Raw genomic sequence first — 17,511 nt, 5'->3', positions numbered from 1 at the left:
GTCACCGAGACGCATCCGCTCCATTCATGGACCATGATGAGGAGCAGACTTCCGCGGTGCGATGAAAAATATAAATACATCTGCAACATTTTCATATGTAGTTGATCTCTATTGACTCCAAACCTCACTGTGTGAATTTTTCCATATATATATATATTTATATTTATATTTATATTTATTTTTTAACATAGCTAAAAATAGTAATAAAATAAATAATAAACCCACCCGCAGCTGCAAAAACTCCAATAAATTACCTTTCTGTCAGATTAAATGCCTTTTTTAATTATCTATTTATTTCTGCCGGCAACTGAAACATTGTTGATGTGTAGCTGAACTACTGTATAGAAACATGATGAAAACACACAGCCAAATGAGTTTTGCAGCTGTTAATGCAGATGTGAAGGTGAGTATAGTAAGTAAATATTTGTCTGTTCCTGGTATACATCAGTAAACATAGTAAAATTCACACACTAACCCTCTCTCAAAAAACCCTGTCAAATACCTAAATTAAATAAACCCTGTAAAAAACATTCATGGTACAACTTAAGAACCAAATAGCAGGTTGAAATAGTTTAACACAAATAATGACTTGCTCTGATTACTGAGATGAAATCACAAAACATGAAATCCTTGATGATATTCAAGAATGTATTATGAAAGGCATGAAGTTTCTGCCCTACTTTAATTGTGACTGTGTTGACAGATCTTTACCAAACAAGGTTTCCTGGGACAGTGTGCACAACTTGTCACTTTCCATAATTTGATAACGTCATCAAATCTCAGTAAAAAAAACATGAAAGCAAAAAACCCCAAAACAATATGTACAAAATATATGTAATATATGTACCAGGTTACTTTATCTTTGATGAACACGAGTCTGTTCACAATATTCAAGTAAAACTTCAAACATTTCAAGACCTGGCTGCACAGTGAGAACCAACAGTATCTGCTGGACAATCAAACAAATCAAACTGGGCGCTCCTTTTCCATCATCACTTCCAGGGCAGTGTAATGATCAGTGAGACAGAGAGGTTGGACTGGGCATTTCTCCAAACTGCGAGTCTGCCAACACTGACATGTCGGGTTCCGTCTGGGTAAAGAAGCAGAAACATAAAATAATTTATTCTGAAGTAGATGTCTGAATGTTTACATTCACGAGACCTGTCTGTGTATTAATCCACCTATTTGTGTCCACAACTACAGGTTCATCAAAATCACACATTTACACACACAAAAAACAGAGACCATTGTTTTAATATACTTGTGTGGACAACAGCAGTAAAGCAGAGTTCTTCGCGTACCTGTGGGTCTTTATCCTTTTCTTGCCTTGGAATTCGATGCCTCCTCTTCTTTGAACCAGCAGCATGATGCAATGCTGCAGACGACGTGGAACCGGACAGACCATTGAGACGGTCATCCTCCACTCCAGCAGCAGAATCTAGAAGGGCTCCAGGCTCATCCTGAAGGAACAGGCAACAAATGTAACTGAGCGAGAGCAGAACACATTTATTTATCATTATACATCAAGTAAATAGGCAGACAAGCTTATTCAAGGAGGATTAGCAGTCAGGCAACGTGGGCAACTGCCCTTGACCCAGGTTAATGCGTTGCAATATCTTTCTAGAAACATGATTAATTGCAAATTTGTTTGGGATTTTTCACCACTTACATGTTGGGTCCTACCTAATCTTGAGGTGATCTTGGACATATCTTGTTTTCAAACCTTAATAATTTCAGTCTTTATTCTACTCATATAGTGCATATTGCAATCAATGGGAATTTTTTTCCCCAGGGCTTCACTCGTAGGTTGATGTGGTCATGCTCAAACGCTTTAGAAAAAATTTAGCTTCACGTCAAAACAACTTTTGAAAAAAATTGAGTCCACTTTCTTCCTCTGACTATTTCTCACCTCAAGCAATATAGTGAGCTGGGCATTTCTGTAATCATCCCCATGAGCATCTAAAGTCTTCATGAGAAACCTGTAGGAATTAACAGAGCACTAAGATGAGCCATCGAGTGTGAATTTTCTCAGAAATGTAGTTACTGTAATGAAATTTTAAACCTTCTTTCTTTCTTCATGCGTCGTGTAATTCTTTGTACTTGGTGAAGGCGGCCCAGCATCTTCTGATTCACCTGAAAGTTTCACATTACCCATAAAAATATAATAATTAATATATAATATAATAACAAGAAACATGGTATTAATTGAAAATAATTTGTATGGTGATGAAAAACAACCGGGCATTGGTTAAAAAAACATGTAAGTCTATATGTAGTATTGAAGACAGAAGTCTGGCACTAAATGTTACTAAACCCATTATAAACTGCCACCACCACCATCACCACCACACACACCTGTTCAATTTCTTTACATCTCCTGCTCAGAGACAGATATTTTCTCTTATCAAGAGCTCTTGTCTCCTCATCCTCTTGCACTGTGCTCTCAAGCAGCTCGCTGCTTCCCGGGCCAAGCTCCACCTGACGGGAAAAAAAACGTAGTTTGCTTTACATAGCAGCAATATTAAGAGTGCTCTGAAAAGAACATGCCAGCTGACATATGATGGTGTTGTTGAGTAGTTGATTTGATCTGAAAGGCCTTTCAGTGTCAAGTGCATACAACCATGTCAAAAATGACCATCAACCCCAACAGATCCTTGATACACGAAATAAGCTACGTGACCGCACTTCTACACAAGACACATGATATCCAAATATCTTGGAAAAATATCTTATCATACTCTAATAGAACTAGAAACATCTGTCTCTATCTATGTATGTATATATGTGCAAGAGATTTTGACTTGCAAATGCATAGATCATGTTTATTGGGAAATTTAACTGAGATTCTGGATCAAGGGTGTGGCTGTAGCTTCTGTCTTATCAGACCAATTTAAATATGATATTTTACTCTTCCAGGCCAAGATGTTATTGTTATTAGAACCGGTATTAATAGTGACTTGCACACAGATCCTTGTGACTTACTGGCACAGGGAGCACTGGTTAGATGTTACCATTATCATGGTCATTAACATTACCTCTCCTGGCCCGAGCTCCACACCGCCTGGCTCCAGCTCTGCCTCCAGGATGTGTCCTCCAAACAGAGGTGGCAGAGCCAAACCAGAGAAATCCTCCATCATCTGGAGAGGAAGAAAAGAGGACTCTGTCTTTATTGTTATGAAACATTACTACACAGCAATTTGAGTACAAGCTGTATTTGTAGGAACGAGTTCACCATACCTCTGGTGCAGCAATGACATGCAAATGATACAAATGTTGATGATCATTTACATTTATTACGTATAAGTAACACAGACAGATTAGATTAGACATTTTAAGACGATGGGAACGTTTCCAGGTTAAATCCACGTTTTATTGAGTAATTTAGAATAATAGCGATAACCAACGTCAGATAAAGTCCTCGTATCATCAGTGGCGGACTATCATACAACAAGCTATCGCTGTGTCGATACGTACATTTCTGATTCTCAGCGCAGTTCGTCTCCTGCGGTTTTAAAATTCCACTGCAAACGGTTTCCTTCGGTCAGTTGAATCCAGAGTAAGTCTATAATCCACCAGTCATAACATAAAACTGAAATCAAATGTAAAGTCAGACGAGAGCTGCTCTTCTTTCACATTTTCCTTCTCGACCAATGTTTACGATGAGACGGGCGCAGAAAAAATACGTCACTTGGCAGCTAGCTACTACATTTCCCATGAGCACTCGCTCCGCTCAACTACACAAGACAACATGGCGGGTACGTGAATATTTTGTCATATTTCGTCTCCCTTACCGGAGAGATTAGCTGCAATTGGACCTCGATATAACTTGAATTAATCCGTCGCACGATTGACATGTCGCCAACTTCCACCCAGAGTCACTGTAACGCAGTGATATCCATTTGAAAAAAAACGAAAAACGTGACCTTGGATTTGTTGCTAGCGGTGGCTAGCCTTAGCTGACAACGGGCTGATCGTCAGCTGTTGAGAAACTGAACCCGTCTGTTTTTGTTTTGTTTGTGTTCCTCTTGTAGCGATCGGAGCTTACCTGAAGAATGTCTGGAACAAAGAGCCTGTTATCCTGACCTCCTGTGCGGTTGGATTGATTGGTCAGTTACCTCCTAGATTTTAGTGTGGCTGAGAAATTCGTGAGAGAGACAGAACACATCGTACAACTTCTTTGTTTTGGAAATGCAGCACCTGCCGAAAAAGCGAACTTCACTTGCCGTCTACCTATTCTCATTTGATTTAAAACAATAATCATATTATACAATTATAGTATGTGTGTGTGTTGCATACAAGATTAGACTTCAAAATTACATTTCTCCATTTAATATTGGGATTTCCATTTAATTAAATGAATGACAGTTCACGATCAGTAAAAGCATGTTTTTTGTTTCTGTTTTTAGGTTTTGTTCTTCCATTCATCAGCCCCTATACAAAGTATTCAGGAATGATCAATAGAGCTACGCCATACAACTACCCAGGTAAATACTGTCGCCAAACTAACTATCCAAATTCATAAAAACTGTTTATGTTCAAGTGTTTAGACAGATATTAACAAGTCTTATCCCTTTTTCCTATTGCAGTACCTGTGCGAGACAATGGAAACATGCCTGATGTCCCCGCTCATCCATGTGAACCCAAAGGAAATAATCTGGAATGGCTTAAAAATCTATAACTTCACATTCTCCCAACCAATGTCCACGCTTTTCGTCTCGCTCAAATCTGACCACATAGCTGCTCCATTTATCAATGTTCCACAATAAAGACTATATAATTCTATGTTTGTTCTGTATTGTTTTATCTGGATAATTTAATATATTTGGATTCAATCTATGGCCTGAATGCATGTTTTAGTTCACTATAACACTGCATGAAGACTTCACACAGTGGTTTCTTAGTCTGTCTTAGTTGAACTAGATTTATGATTATAGCCTCTTGTCCTACAGTATGTTGTTGTTTTGGACTTTAGAAAATTTCAGACTTTTGCTTATGTTAAAAAAGTTCCTAAGGTAAAGTAAAATCAAAATAGTAATGTCCCGAATAAATTATTTTCCATATTTCACAATTCTTAAAACCTTGAATTAAATCAGTTTTGACTTTCCAAACAAAAATACCTACTTGGTTTGAAGACCAAAGTCCAAAACACCCACAGATGTGTAATTTTTCTCTCAATTCATTTAGGATTGAGATTATCCATTTGATTTTACAGAGAAGAGCCTGAATTTTGAAACAACGCTGAGCCTTCTGCAGGGGCTTGGCATGACAAAGCTGGTATCTTATCAACACTATTAAAAATGAATTCCTTTTTTCACACCAGAATGGCTCTGCTTGCATAAGTAATGTAAGGTTAGGTTGTTGAACAATACAGTAACCTAATTAACTTACTGAAATAAAGACCCACTATTTAATACGGGATTGAGGATTATTATTGCATTAATACTGTAAAATCTGAGTTGTCAGAACTGTCACACAGCAATAGTGACAAAAGATTTCTATCATAGAACTTTAATTTCACATGTCAATATTCAGTATTTCAGGTACAGTGTCTTTCATCAGCAATATCCAAAATCGTAATATCTTCAGTTGTCGCCATGATTTCATGTTGATGCAATTCAGAAACAGGCCAAGTGTTTACATTGCGCTTTGTTTTACAGAACCAAGGAACTGTGTAAAATTGGTGTGCAATGTTAAAACAACATTTCACTTCGGAGGAAGAGTTCTGAACCTGTAGACTTGCTGTAAAATTCACGTTATTACATATTTATAACATTTATATTTTTAATAAACATTCAAATATATTTCTGAGAGGCACATAGAGTACGTTATTGTTCTATAAATAATTTCAACAGCCAAATTTTACAATTGTTTTTAAGCACTCTATGGGCAAAATTATTTGATTCTTAATATTTCTCACGGTATCACCAAGTACATGTTTTAATTCTATTTTGGATTCAGGGATCACTAATATGGGCCGCTACAAAAATCACAGGTTGCCTTTGTTCAATGGTCTACGTGAATCCATATTCTCAGTTACAAAACACGTTCAAATCAATGAAGGTTAATAATATGTCATTCTGTATTTTTACTGGGTAGTAGGAGAGAGAAATTTGGATAACATGACAGATTTACACAGTTTCTAGAATTGGAGGTTTACCACTTTTGCGGCTTCTACAAAGTCAAAATGTTCGACCAAAGTGAAATTTCATTTTAAAAAGAAATCAAATAAAAGTCATACAATCACATTTTTAGCTCTATCAATATGCATGAATAAACATTAGCTCTATCACTTTGCTGTCATCTTTGTTAATGATGCCCCACTACTCAAAGTAATATATCTGATGTTAGAGAGTTTTTTCTACAACACATTGTGGGCGATGTTGTGAAACTTAAAGCTGCTAAAATATCACAGCAACTCAAAGCAGTTACAACAGATGAACAACCATTTCAGTTTGCAAGGACGCAAAATTTCACCACTCCGCTGCAGGCAACTAAAGAGCTACAGAATATTATTTTGGATATCTCTAGTTTACCATGAACACTTGCTCAGACATTGGTCAACTTCCCGTATTCCTTCATTATCACTTTCATAGATACATTTCCTCAAATAAAACTCTCAGCTTTCGCATCTCTCTTGAAGATTCTGCTCAGTCTGATGGGTACATATACAACTAAGATCAACTCGTTTAGATGTTGAATAGCTTTAGATATGGGACTGAAAATGAATCAAGAAGACATCAAATCCAAAGACTAAGCATGCCAATTTCTCATTCTGAAGACTTTGAACCATCCACAAATGCTACTTTCTATAAGAAAAACAATTCTTTCAATAATAACTCCATCCAATTGTTCAACTATTTGCCATCACGATTTTTGTCTGCTTTTCTCTTTCTTTGTTTTGTATTTCCTATTGCTCTGTATTAAATAAGGACATTCTTGAGGATTTAACTCAGAGATGAAAAAAATCTCATTGCTTTATCATTTGAGTGTATTTTTATGTTGAGTTCAGGCAAAGAGGTAAACTAATCCAAAAATCTACATTCATAAAATACTAATATGTAACTTTCCAGCAGCATAATGTGTCATGTTAAAAGTCATAAACATAAGACAGGGACTTGTTCACTCGAACATCTTCGCCCACGTTCATTAATTGTAAAGTCAAATTTACACAAAAAACAAGGTAATGCACCAATGTCAATATTCTACGTTTTAAAATAGAAAATACACCTTGATCGAAAGCAAGAGTATGTAACAATCTGGCATCTTTTCTAAAAAATATAATATTGTAATAGTACTTTTTGAGTAGGAGCCTGTCCTCTTCCCATAACACTTCATCACAATCCAGGTGAAAGTTAAAAACCTGCTATTAGGAGCCAGTCCCTAGATCAGCTGACAAAAGAAAACTTTTCTGAATATGGCACAAAAAAACCACAACATTAAAGGTTATGCCAAGAAAAAAAAATTGCACTGTAAAATGGTAAGAGAAACAAGATGCATCCTTTTCAGGCTGGTACAAACCTAAAAATGTTAGTTATTCTGAAAGAGCAAGATACAGAGTAGTACAAGCTAAGTACAGCCAAACGTCATACCTCTGTTTCATAAAAACTACGCTCAATTATATTCCACATATTCCACAAACAAAACTTTCAGACATCACAGAGGTCTTGTTTCTAATTTCTCCTATTAATAACCTTAACAGTGAGTGGACCGTAATCATTTTTATAGCAGGTCAGCCCTCACACATACTTGATATATTTCTGTATTTGATTAAATTGCAAAAAAAAGAACATTCAAAGTAAAATATTATTCAAAAGAGTTACAATAATCCAATGAGCTGTTTCCAGGACTGTCCTGGATCTCCGTCCTCAGCCTGAGAAAACCGGATCCCTGCAGTAGGAATCAAACATTTACTCAATGATTGGAGCGGAGCGATCATTGGTGACTGTTTTTCTGAGTCGTATGTGGGCAAATGGATTGGGCCTGAAAGACAGAAACAATATAATCAAAATTAATAACATGATGAAATGGCACGGAAATCTACAGTCTTCCATTCCATCAAACCTCCTAGCACTAAAAGAGGCATCAGGGGTGCACTGGTGGCCTATTTTCATACATGACCTGAAGTCCACACATTTTCCAGGACTTTTCCAGAGGGGCAGTGTGGGAGTATGCGAATGTTGCTCTAGACATTTTCCAGAACTTTTCCCGCCAGATCCCTTGTAAAATTTTCGGGGAATGACTGAGCCCATGTGAGAATACAGCAGGAAAATCTCTGGAAGATTCTCGGCAGCGAGGAGGAGGTTTACCCAGGCGTCACCCCTCGCCTCAATTGTCCCACGGCTGTGAATGCGTCTGACTCAGACATTTCCTGCTGCGTTCTTCATATGTGAACGGTAAACTCCGGAAAATGTCATTACCCAATTTTCCAGAGACACATTGATCCTGTAATTGTTCTCCAGCTGGAGACCTTCGTTGTGTTTCTTCCCCTCTCTTGCCTAATTACCTGTCACATTTTCGCCTGTCAACGGTCTAAAAAAAAGCCCAAAAGTGCCCTAAAATATGCATTGCATGTATTGTATTTGAGAGAAAAAGATTTGAAGAGGAACAATCAAAATTCATAAAGCAGATCCCAGGATATCCTGGCATTTCGTCTCTGGTCAAGCTCCCAAAAACTGGACCGTACAGTTCCAACGATGCATTTCAGTAGCGTTGTCTAACTGTCGACCCTTTTCCCCAGGTAAATGACCACATCTTTCAAACCCAGTGCCTCCAGTTCATAATGCAGCCTTTCTCGTACTTTCTCCAACAGGGTGAATAAAAAATAAAATGATTACCTGGACAGGGAAGGAGGTGAAGAGGCCAATTCTGAGGTGATCTGAAATACAGGAGAAACAACAACAAAGATCAGATTCGGAATTATTACCCACTGTAGTATACACTGTCATTAAAATCAACTGTCAGCATCAGGCACATTCACTCTAATCTCTGGCCTCCTCCCAAAGGTTTCGTGTTTCTGACCTTGTTGCTGTCGGCCATGCTGTACGGGCGCGGGCGGAAGGTGCTGACCCTCTGGGGAGGAAGGGCGCGCTCCTCCTCTGACTCGGGGGTCAGAGCTGGGAGACCTGGAGACACCAGCTTGTCGAGCTGGCCGGTACTGGTGCTGTTAGCTTTAGATAAGAAGAGGGAGCTACAGGAAAGGTCACAGACAGACAAGGAAGGACAAAGAAAATATGATGAGAGCCGAGACATGTTGGTTTTGTGTGAAACGCATCAACAACTCTGTTGGTGTTGGAAAGATAAGCGGAAAGACTGATGGGCAAACGCTATCATTCTGCTACTTATGAGCTCTGTGCATCTGGCATGAAAGTGTTTGATTAATCAGGACTATGGAGTCATATAGTTTTCAACATATTGCTGATTTTTTTAACGGAGCCTGAATTGTGAAAGTCTGAAAGGAAGTGGTGGAGGCATTTCTGCAATTAAGACTGTCAACAATCATCATCAATCTTAAAACTTTCAGATGTTTAGTGTTTAGTGCGACTTGCCTCTCCAGGTGATCCATCTTGCTGTGGTGTGGCTGAGTGTAGGAGAAAGGGAACCAGCCTTTCCTGTGGGGGAGAGTTTTATTGAATGTGATCACTGCAACATGATGAAAGAAGCACAGAGCCAAAACTAGAGAGTAATGTCTCTCAGGTTATACAGCAGATAATACTGTGGTGTGGTGTGTGATTCCCTGAACGTACCGTCCAGTCCGTTCATTTTGACCATAGTGCCATCCGTCTCTGGGCTCAGAGATGAGCAGGGAGATGTTGTCACCGGCAAGGAAGTGCAGTAAGCAAGCCCCGCCCCCTCCCCCACCGCCCTCCGAGGCTCCAGGAGCGTGAGGAAACTTGGCCTCCACACGTATGGGTCCGGACAACGGCAGCATCCTGGGGAGACTAGAACCTGGATCGAGCAGAGAGATGAGGAACGAGGGTTGGCGATGAAGACACACGAACACGAACGAGACGAGCACACTGTGGCATGTCTTACCCTGGAAGCCGCCCAGTCTCATTTCACTGACGGGTCTCCTCGGCAGTGGGAGTGTTGCTGTAGAACACATTTCTGCAGCCTTCAGCAGCCAGGGATTATGTGATGGTGATGAAGTGTTGCTCCCTGCTGGACCCACCTGTTGGTGCAACAGCTGCACAGGAGTCATGGCTCTGGAGAGAGGAGCACTGTGGGGCAGCGGAGGACTGTGCGGGGCACTGTGTGGGATGGGGAGGGTCATGCCGTGCAAGAGGCCGCTGGCTGGGGAGACCTGGCTGAGAGACATCACCGTAGAGGGGATGAGGCTCGGGGAGAGGTTGGACGTGTTGGTGGCGAGGAGGAGGCAGCCCTGCGGGCCCGAACCACTTGACATGGTGGGAGTGGATACGGCCGGGCTGGCGCTTCCGCTGGTGCTGGTGCTGCTGTCAGGGAGGGGGCTGACAGAGGCACTGAGGGGTGTGCTGGTGTGCTGTGGAGAAGCTCCTCGAGATGAACCTCCAGCAGCTCCTCCAGTGGATGGCACAGATCGGAAAGTCTGGGGGGAGCCCTGAGGAGGGAAGGCGTCACAGGAAGACGGGAGCGAGCGCTGCTGCTGTGAGCGACTAGAGTCTCCGTTCAACAGAGGAGGGACTTCCTGAACAGAGAGCCTCTGAAAAACCAAGAAAGGAGAATAGTAACTGTTCGAAGTCAATGTTAAAACTCTAATCAATACTGCCGATGTCTTATTAAAGAATCAGAGATGATGAATTTCTAGACTCACAGCTGTCATAGAGTCAGAGCTGAGTCACAAATCTGATGACTTAGCAGCATTTAAAAAAAAGGACTTTAACACTTCAACATCAATGTCTTGTGACATCACTTGGACTTTGAACTTGAAGGAACTTTATACCAAGTTGCAGACAGATACAGATAAAAGGTGATATCATAGATCACGTACGGATTTACAGATTACGTATCTTAAAGTTTAATAGCATAAATGTAATCTTTAAAATGAACAATCAGCAATGTCAGGTATGTATCTGTCACTGATGGGTAGCCAGTGGTATATTAAGCTTAACGTTGACACTGCTCGCAATTCTATAATGACTATTTTAGTTCAGTGACATGGGACTTCATAGCGTTGGGATTTATTTTTGACTTGTGAAACAATATTTTTTTCAAAGAACCAGCCACCAGAGCATCTGAATTTATAAACAGTTAAAAGTGCTTGAGTCCCATTACACAGGAAAGTATTTGACCTGAACTTACCTGTTCTGGCTGAGTGGAGCCGAGCTTGGTGTGGCGGAGGACCTCAGCTATCCCAGCAGCCCCCGGGCTTTGAGGCGCAGTGTGACGCAGCAGGTTCAGAGCGCGCTCTGGGAGTTTCGTCGGCTGTGAACATGACTGCTGCCAAGATGAAAGTTTCTGTGATAGAAGCTCTCTCACCTGCGTTGTTTTCAAAAGCATAAAGGGGAAATGTCCAAAACTGTTAAAGGCTGAGACTGACACATTCCATATTTACTATTTACCTCCGTCAAGGAAGAAAGAAATGTCACCCCTGTACAGTGCATTTGTTTGTTTGTTATTTGGAAGTTTATCAAATGAATGACCTTATTCATTTTAATGAAGATCTACGGCTCAAATTAGGTTATGATTACACATAATTTTCAATATGACATTAACTGTTTTGGGCCTTTAATGGAATTTGTCGACAGTTGGAAAAACATAAAACATCACCAGACTTATACCCTGATTTGAACTATAACACCAACTACTCAAGACATCTGGATTTCACAATTTGTACAATCTAAATTGTGATCTGACTCCGAATAAATGAGTGAATCACCTTGGAGTGGTAGTTGATGAGCAGTTTGGTGACACAACACTGTCTGTCCACCAGGAAACAGTATCGCCTCCTCTCCTCGGTGAGCGCCGACTTGTAACCGGCGGCGACCAGCGTGTCCAGCTCGCCTTGGCGACGACTCATTAACTCCACAAACTGAAGGAAGAGACAGAAATGTGACTGCAGACCTGAGCATCCTAACATTTATGCACAGTCCTCACACGGTGACACACAAACCCCGACAACATAGAGTACAGCGCACAGTGACCTTCACTTCACATTGTAAGGAGCGAGGAATAACATCACACCCTGCCTGTTGCACATTGATAACAAAATCCAAATCATCAGACACTATCCTGGTGACCTTTTCTCCTTTTCACCCTCTAAGCAGCCAAATCCTCTCGCCCTCTTGTGTCATTCATGTTTCCTCCAGTAATATGTTTTGCTCTAAGTTGCTTGTTTTCTGAACAATCAGCTGAGGCAGATTGTTCTTTAATCTTATTCACAACGACCTACTTCTCACACAAATGTTCCCACAGCTCGTTCCTTTTAAATCGGCTCTAATACTGAGTGAGATGTGTTTGAGGGATTTCTCAAATGAAAGAGGTCCTTGTGTCTGACTCACTATGGCTTACATGTTACATACATTTTACTTACTACTAGTGTGGATGATATGTTTTGTGGTTTCCCCCCACCACCCATGTGGTTACCTGCATCTCTCTGTCTCCGTATTTGTTGGGGTGACGACTGCCCTGACTCTTCCTGCGGAGCTTCTTGAGCTGGGACTGGCAGCGCTCGATAGACTCCGATTTAGACCTCCGCTCGCTCTGATACTTCTTCAAAGTGGCCTGATAGGAAAGTAGATAGAAATGTCCCAAGTCAGGAGATTCAATGTGATTTACGTATAGAATGAATGAAACAATAGCTCATATTTAAGATCTAAGTAGGATGTTTCCATGATTTCTGTATTAACACAGACAACATAAATTAAACTTAAATTCTCACAATTTCTCAAAAGTAGACTCAGTGTGTTTTAGGAAATACTACTGAGTGTGTGTGTGTGTGTGTGTGTGTGTGTGTGTGTGTTGCGTGCGTGCGTGCAACAAGTAAACAAGTTAACATACTGTGAGATATTTGATGTCCAGCTCCAGCTTCTGCTCCAACTGGGCAAGCAGCTCAGAATGAAACAGTTTCAACTGTTGATGAATGGAGCCACAAGCAGCAATTAAAACAAAGTAATCTGACACTGTCACGTTTGTGTCAAAAATGACGAGATTCCCCCAATTTATGGCCATTAAATCACACTTTTGACATTTTTTGAAACACCGTATCACAAACGTACAACGCATAGCAATTTAAATCCCAATTTCAACATTACCAGATAATTAGTTTGTCATTCTTTGAAATGAGTCTCACCACGTCTTCCAGCTGCACCTGAATCTGCCTGTGTACCTCGGCCATTTGAAACAGCGTGTCCCCTGTGAGGAGCAGTGGAGACGTCAGTACCACACCATTTAGACTGAGAGACCATCGCATTTCATTTTGTTTTATTCGTCACAGTGCATCTTTGACCTGTGCAGAAGTTGTCGCACTGCGTGTGGACAGGCTGTGCGCTCACAATCGTTGTTCACAACAAGTATCGACAGCAGCATACGAGCAGCATGCAGCAAACAGACAACACAACTGTTAAAATGTCATAAAACCTGCTGCCTTGACACAATTTCTCATTTACAAAGTGGCCTCCCTCGGTCACACAGCACTGTAGTATGTGGTGGCTGGCATCTCGCCCTCCGACACTCTTGCCTGCCTCCCCCGCTGTTTTCAGCATTACAATGAGATCATGTGGTGTTGTTAATCTCCCAACAATGACCCCACTCTCTCTTCTTTCCCTCTGTTCTCTCTCTCTCTCCCTCTCTCTATATATTTCCTCTTTCCCTCTTGTCGTCTTCTCCTCGCTCACCGACACATGCGGCAGGCTCACGGACGATTTGCGATTCCTCACCAGCTGTCACACTGGCTCTGTAAACTTTCTTAGGTCTACAGCCGATTCATTTTCAACCCCCTCCCCACACACACACTCACCCAGCTCTTTGGAGCCTTGGCTGTCGCTCGCTAGTTCTCCAAGTTTCACCAGGGTATCAAAGTAGCCCTTGGCAGCCACGGTTACTCCTGAAGAAGAGGGGGAAATTTAGGGGAAATTTAAGCACGGACCATCCTTAAAACCATTCCTTTTTAATGATTGAGTTATTAAAAATCTAACTCCACGTGAAACAGAGAAGCGGCTGTGAGGACAAATCAAAGTCCTGCCGCACGTGAGGCTCGACTAACCTGTCAGGGCTTTCTCATAGTGTTTCCCCATGGTCACAAAGTTCTTCAGACTGGGGTTGAACTGGTCCAAAATCCCCTGAGAGCGATGATATACGCAGGAAACATGAGAGGTAAATTAACAACACGCAGATTCACTGCTGGGTCAGACGAGACAGACAGGTAGACAGTCGAGATTCACCTTGTAGACATTTTCTGTCATCTTGTTGACCTCTTCGGTTCTAGACATCTTTCCTCTTCTCTGACGTTTGCACTGCCACTACGTACGTTTGTACTGTCTATTCCTCCTGCTGTTGTTGTTGTTGTTGTTGTTGTTGTTGTTGTTGTTGTTCGGGTCCTACGCTTTACAGTAGACACAAATCTCCTAAAACAGAATATATAAAGAAAATATATGTCAGTAAGTGAAATTTACCCAGGAACTTGAGGAGAATGCTGTTTTAATACTCACCTCTGCAGAGGAAATGGCCCGTCAGAGCACTTACAGTATTTGTCTTTATCTGTACTCAAGTTGAACCAATAGTTGATCAACAGAACATTGTTTATCCGTCCCTTTTCAAGCCAAAACTCTAATGGATTCTTGACGATTAAATGTCAGGATTTACTTTTGTTTCTTTGTTGTTAATGATAATTATATCAAATATATTTGGGTTTTAGTCAGACTGTCACATCAAACAAGGAATTCAAAAAGTCATCATCTTTCACTATTTTCTGACACAAGTGTCAGGTATTTGCTTTGGTCCATATCACCACAGGAACAACTGTAACACAAAAATGATGAGGAGGTTTCAAATAACAAAGCGGCTCTAAAGAATCGTCATCTTCTTTATTCAGCGTTATCTTCCTGTGGAGGATCGAGGGTGTGAGATGTGGATCAGCTGGAGGATGTTTAAGGCCACTGAACCATCACAACAAGCGATGAGAACGTCACACCGTCTTGGGTTTTGTGTGAAGGCAGCAGTGTGTCGTTTTCACACACATCCCCTCCGAGTCTCAGCTGCCAGTTTCTACATTATCGCTTCGCAGCATTGCGACAACCCAAATATTTCTCCTAGATTTTGTGTGCCAGACGAGTTAGACCATTTCAGATAAGAACAATGGGGTCCCCGGGTCCAGGGGACAGGTGTCACAGCACTGAACAAACACGCGACTACGACGTTTCCTCGGCGGAGGGGACGATCAAGTGGGGGACTGCTCCGGGGTCAAAGAATTTCCAGTCTGGATTTGATGGCAAAAGACTCAGTCGAGCCACTCGGTTTTTCCCTGTGCGGCCCTCCTTTGTTATCACAGCGAGATTACAGAGAAAACGTTGACCCAGATCAACTAATGGTATATGACACAAAGAAAACATTTCCAGACTCTTGCTCATTAAGGCCTCCCTGGTGCAGTCTCTAATTGTGCCTATGAGTCTGCAGGATAAGACAGGACGGTAGGGGCTTAGTTTGTTCTAACTTAAAAAGAAAAAAATTCAACAGCGCATATGCTTTTAAAATGATGATTAAGTGAAATATTGAAGCTGGATAACACATTCACACTTGTGTGTCCGAGCTTCGTGTGGTTCACTTCTAGGAAATAAAGTGCTGCTTGTTTCAGGATGCAACAGGAACAGTCTGCAGGTGGTCGGGCAGCTGACACAGAAGGTGCATTCATGTGGGTTAGCCTCTTTAAATCTCTTCAGACGTGAGTGGACGTAAACACAGCATTTAAAACCACGGATGGACACGAATTTAAAACAGATTTACAGGAATACTGTTTAAAAGGATGCGTGCACGCAGAGCTGAAACAATGAATCAGTGCATGATTAGCTGATCGACAGAAAAATAATCTGCATCTATCACTGGTGTCATTTTTCAAGCAACAATGCAAGTGAATAAATAAAACTTCATTCCAAAAACACATTGAAGCGTCTCATTCGTGAGGAGTCTGACGGTTTTCTCAGTAAACCATCGTAAACTGAATGTCTTGGACACTTGAAGATGTCACCTTGGACTGCCTTGGTATCATTTGAGAAGAATATCATCATCACCATTGCCTACAAGATAAACAGGTAGAAGGTATCCTGCACTGTTCTCAGGAGAACAGACATGCTTTACGTTTACTTCTTGCATTCCTCTCAGGATCATCAGCTCTGCTCCGGTGTTAGATGGACCCTGTCCTTCCACACCATCGCATGTCATTTCAACATCTGCATCAAAGTCTTTTGACTCACTAAAGCACGGGCAAACAACTTGAAGAACCCGATGAAGAGAGGACATGTATTAAGGTTCCAAGTGGCGTCACAGAGGGTTTTGTCCACACTGTCCACTGAACAGCTACCTGTTGATCCTGAACTCTCAGCTGCCATGTGTGCAACAGAAAACAAATAATTCAGCTACTAAAAAAAAAAAGAAAAAGAAAAAGAAAGAAAAAAAGTTACATACCTTTTCTGATCTCATTGTTGGGAACGATCAAGGCTTCCTGCGTGTCTTTTGAGTGTTTGATGAACAGTACACCCCCTCCTTTCTTCCCATTAGACTACTTTCCCTCTCCGTTAGTTAGTGGGGGGTTGTTTCATCCAGCAGGGCACTAAATCTCTCCTCCCCTCCACCCCTTTTTCACATGGCCCTCTCTCTCTCTCTCTCTCCTCCCCCTCTCTCTCTCCTCTCTCTCTCCTCCCCCCCTCTCTCTCTCCTCTCCCCCCCCCCCCTCTCTCTCTCCTCTCTCTCTCCTCTCTCTCTCTCTCTCTCCCCCCCTCTCTCTCTTTCCTCCCTTACTCCCAGGGATCGGGGTCAGATGTGTGGTACCGTTCAGTACCTCTCCTCATTACTGAGCCGATTATCGACATGCCTTCACGCCACCAAAAAAAAAAATCCAGAAAAAAAATCCCAGACCCCCCCCCCCCCCCTCTCCTCCGCCCCCCCCCCCCCCCCCCCCCCCCCCCCCCCGCCCCCCTCCTCCGTGGCCCCCGTGGCCCCCGTCCCCCCGCCTCCCGCCGTTGGAACCCACCGTCAGTCTCCCCATTCTGTGTCGGCCTCTCTCTGCCTGCCTCTCTCACTCGGGCAGAATAACAATGAGCTGACGGGAGCTCGTCTGAATAGCAGCAGCAGGAGGAGAATAATGACTTGGACTTTTTCAAGCCAAAGACAGAGCAGTGCAGGCAGGCAGGGCCCATCACTGGCCTACATACACCGGGCCCATCACACATTCCTGCTCCCCATTCTCACAGGGCCAACAGAGGAAGAAGAGGAGGAGGAGGAGGAAGAGGCCCTGCCTGGACACTGGCCTTTCACTTACTGCAACAAACTGATGAAGTATATCAACTTTAAGGTCTTTGAGAGGAGAGTTGAAAGGGAAAGAGG

The 17,511-nt window shown here is 41.9% G+C and overlaps 3 protein-coding genes across 5 annotated transcripts; 1 reads left to right on the top strand and 2 right to left on the bottom strand.

Moving 5' to 3' along the window:
• Positions 1-634: 634 nt before the first annotated feature.
• Positions 635-3,660, bottom strand: tfpt (TCF3 (E2A) fusion partner). Its single transcript, XM_035641837.2, has 7 exons — positions 3,475-3,660; positions 3,036-3,137; positions 2,356-2,478; positions 2,063-2,133; positions 1,910-1,979; positions 1,302-1,460; positions 635-1,090 (listed from the first exon to the last, which is right to left on the bottom strand). Exons 2-7 carry the CDS (start codon positions 3,135-3,137, stop codon positions 1,016-1,018), a joined length of 600 nt encoding a protein of 199 aa, XP_035497730.1. The 5' UTR covers positions 3,475-3,660; the 3' UTR covers positions 635-1,015.
• A 22-nt stretch (positions 3,661-3,682) lies between these two features.
• ndufa3 (NADH:ubiquinone oxidoreductase subunit A3) lies at positions 3,683-4,782 on the top strand. The gene is made up of 4 exons (XM_035641963.2): positions 3,683-3,755; positions 4,032-4,106; positions 4,407-4,484; positions 4,587-4,782. Exons 1-4 carry the CDS (start codon positions 3,749-3,751, stop codon positions 4,676-4,678), a joined length of 252 nt encoding a protein of 83 aa, XP_035497856.1. The 5' UTR covers positions 3,683-3,748; the 3' UTR covers positions 4,679-4,782.
• A 710-nt stretch (positions 4,783-5,492) lies between these two features.
• On the bottom strand, positions 5,493-16,784 carry zgc:158689 (uncharacterized protein LOC791177 homolog). 3 transcript variants are annotated; one of them, XM_035641233.2, is made up of 16 exons: positions 16,594-16,784; positions 14,625-14,934; positions 14,358-14,540; positions 14,180-14,255; positions 13,934-14,020; positions 13,268-13,329; positions 12,976-13,047; positions 12,562-12,699; positions 11,855-12,007; positions 11,278-11,454; positions 10,033-10,678; positions 9,744-9,945; positions 9,546-9,608; positions 9,019-9,187; positions 8,835-8,875; positions 5,493-7,980 (listed from the first exon to the last, which is right to left on the bottom strand). In XM_035641233.2, exons 3-16 carry the CDS (start codon positions 14,403-14,405, stop codon positions 7,908-7,910), a joined length of 2,007 nt encoding a protein of 668 aa, XP_035497126.1. In that variant the 5' UTR covers positions 14,406-14,540; positions 14,625-14,934; positions 16,594-16,784; the 3' UTR covers positions 5,493-7,907. The 3 variants fall into 3 exon arrangements, with proteins under 3 accessions (XP_035497126.1, XP_035497053.1, XP_035497205.1); XM_035641160.2 differs by lacking the exon at positions 14,625-14,934; XM_035641312.2 differs by lacking the exons at positions 14,358-14,540; positions 14,625-14,934; positions 16,594-16,784 and adding an exon at positions 13,424-13,457 and having other exon boundaries at positions 14,180-14,200.
• Between the last annotated feature and the right edge of the window lie 727 nt (positions 16,785-17,511).

Source organism: Scophthalmus maximus, chromosome 1 (assembly GCF_022379125.1).
Source record: "Scophthalmus maximus strain ysfricsl-2021 chromosome 1, ASM2237912v1, whole genome shotgun sequence".
In the NCBI taxonomy this organism is placed as follows: domain Eukaryota; kingdom Metazoa; phylum Chordata; class Actinopteri; order Pleuronectiformes; family Scophthalmidae; genus Scophthalmus; species Scophthalmus maximus.
Note: the sequence above shows the minus strand (reverse complement) of the source record. Positions and strands in the feature narration are given on the sequence as shown.

Excerpts from the sequence above, each read along its gene's own strand:
- zgc:158689 (XM_035641233.2), bottom strand. The coding sequence starts at position 14,405 with ATGTCTAGAACCGAAGAGGTCAACAAGATGACAGAAAATGTCTACAAG. Across the intron at positions 11,455-11,854 it reads TCATCAACTACCACTCCAAG|GTGAGAGAGCTTCTATCACA; the intron begins GTGATTCACTCA and ends AAAACAACGCAG. Across the intron at positions 9,188-9,545 it reads AAGATGGATCACCTGGAGAG|CTCCCTCTTCTTATCTAAAG; the intron begins GCAAGTCGCACT and ends CCTTTCCTGTAG.
- ndufa3 (XM_035641963.2), top strand. Across the intron at positions 4,107-4,406 it reads CTGTGCGGTTGGATTGATTG|GTTTTGTTCTTCCATTCATC; the intron begins GTCAGTTACCTC and ends TTCTGTTTTTAG. Across the intron at positions 4,485-4,586 it reads TACGCCATACAACTACCCAG|TACCTGTGCGAGACAATGGA; the intron begins GTAAATACTGTC and ends TTCCTATTGCAG.
- tfpt (XM_035641837.2), bottom strand. The coding sequence starts at position 3,137 with ATGATGGAGGATTTCTCTGGTTTGGCTCTGCCACCTCTGTTTGGAGGA. Across the intron at positions 2,479-3,035 it reads TGGAGCTCGGGCCAGGAGAG|GTGGAGCTTGGCCCGGGAAG; the intron begins GTAATGTTAATG and ends TTTTCCCGTCAG. Across the intron at positions 1,091-1,301 it reads AAAAGGATAAAGACCCACAG|ACGGAACCCGACATGTCAGT; the intron begins GTACGCGAAGAA and ends TTCTTTACCCAG.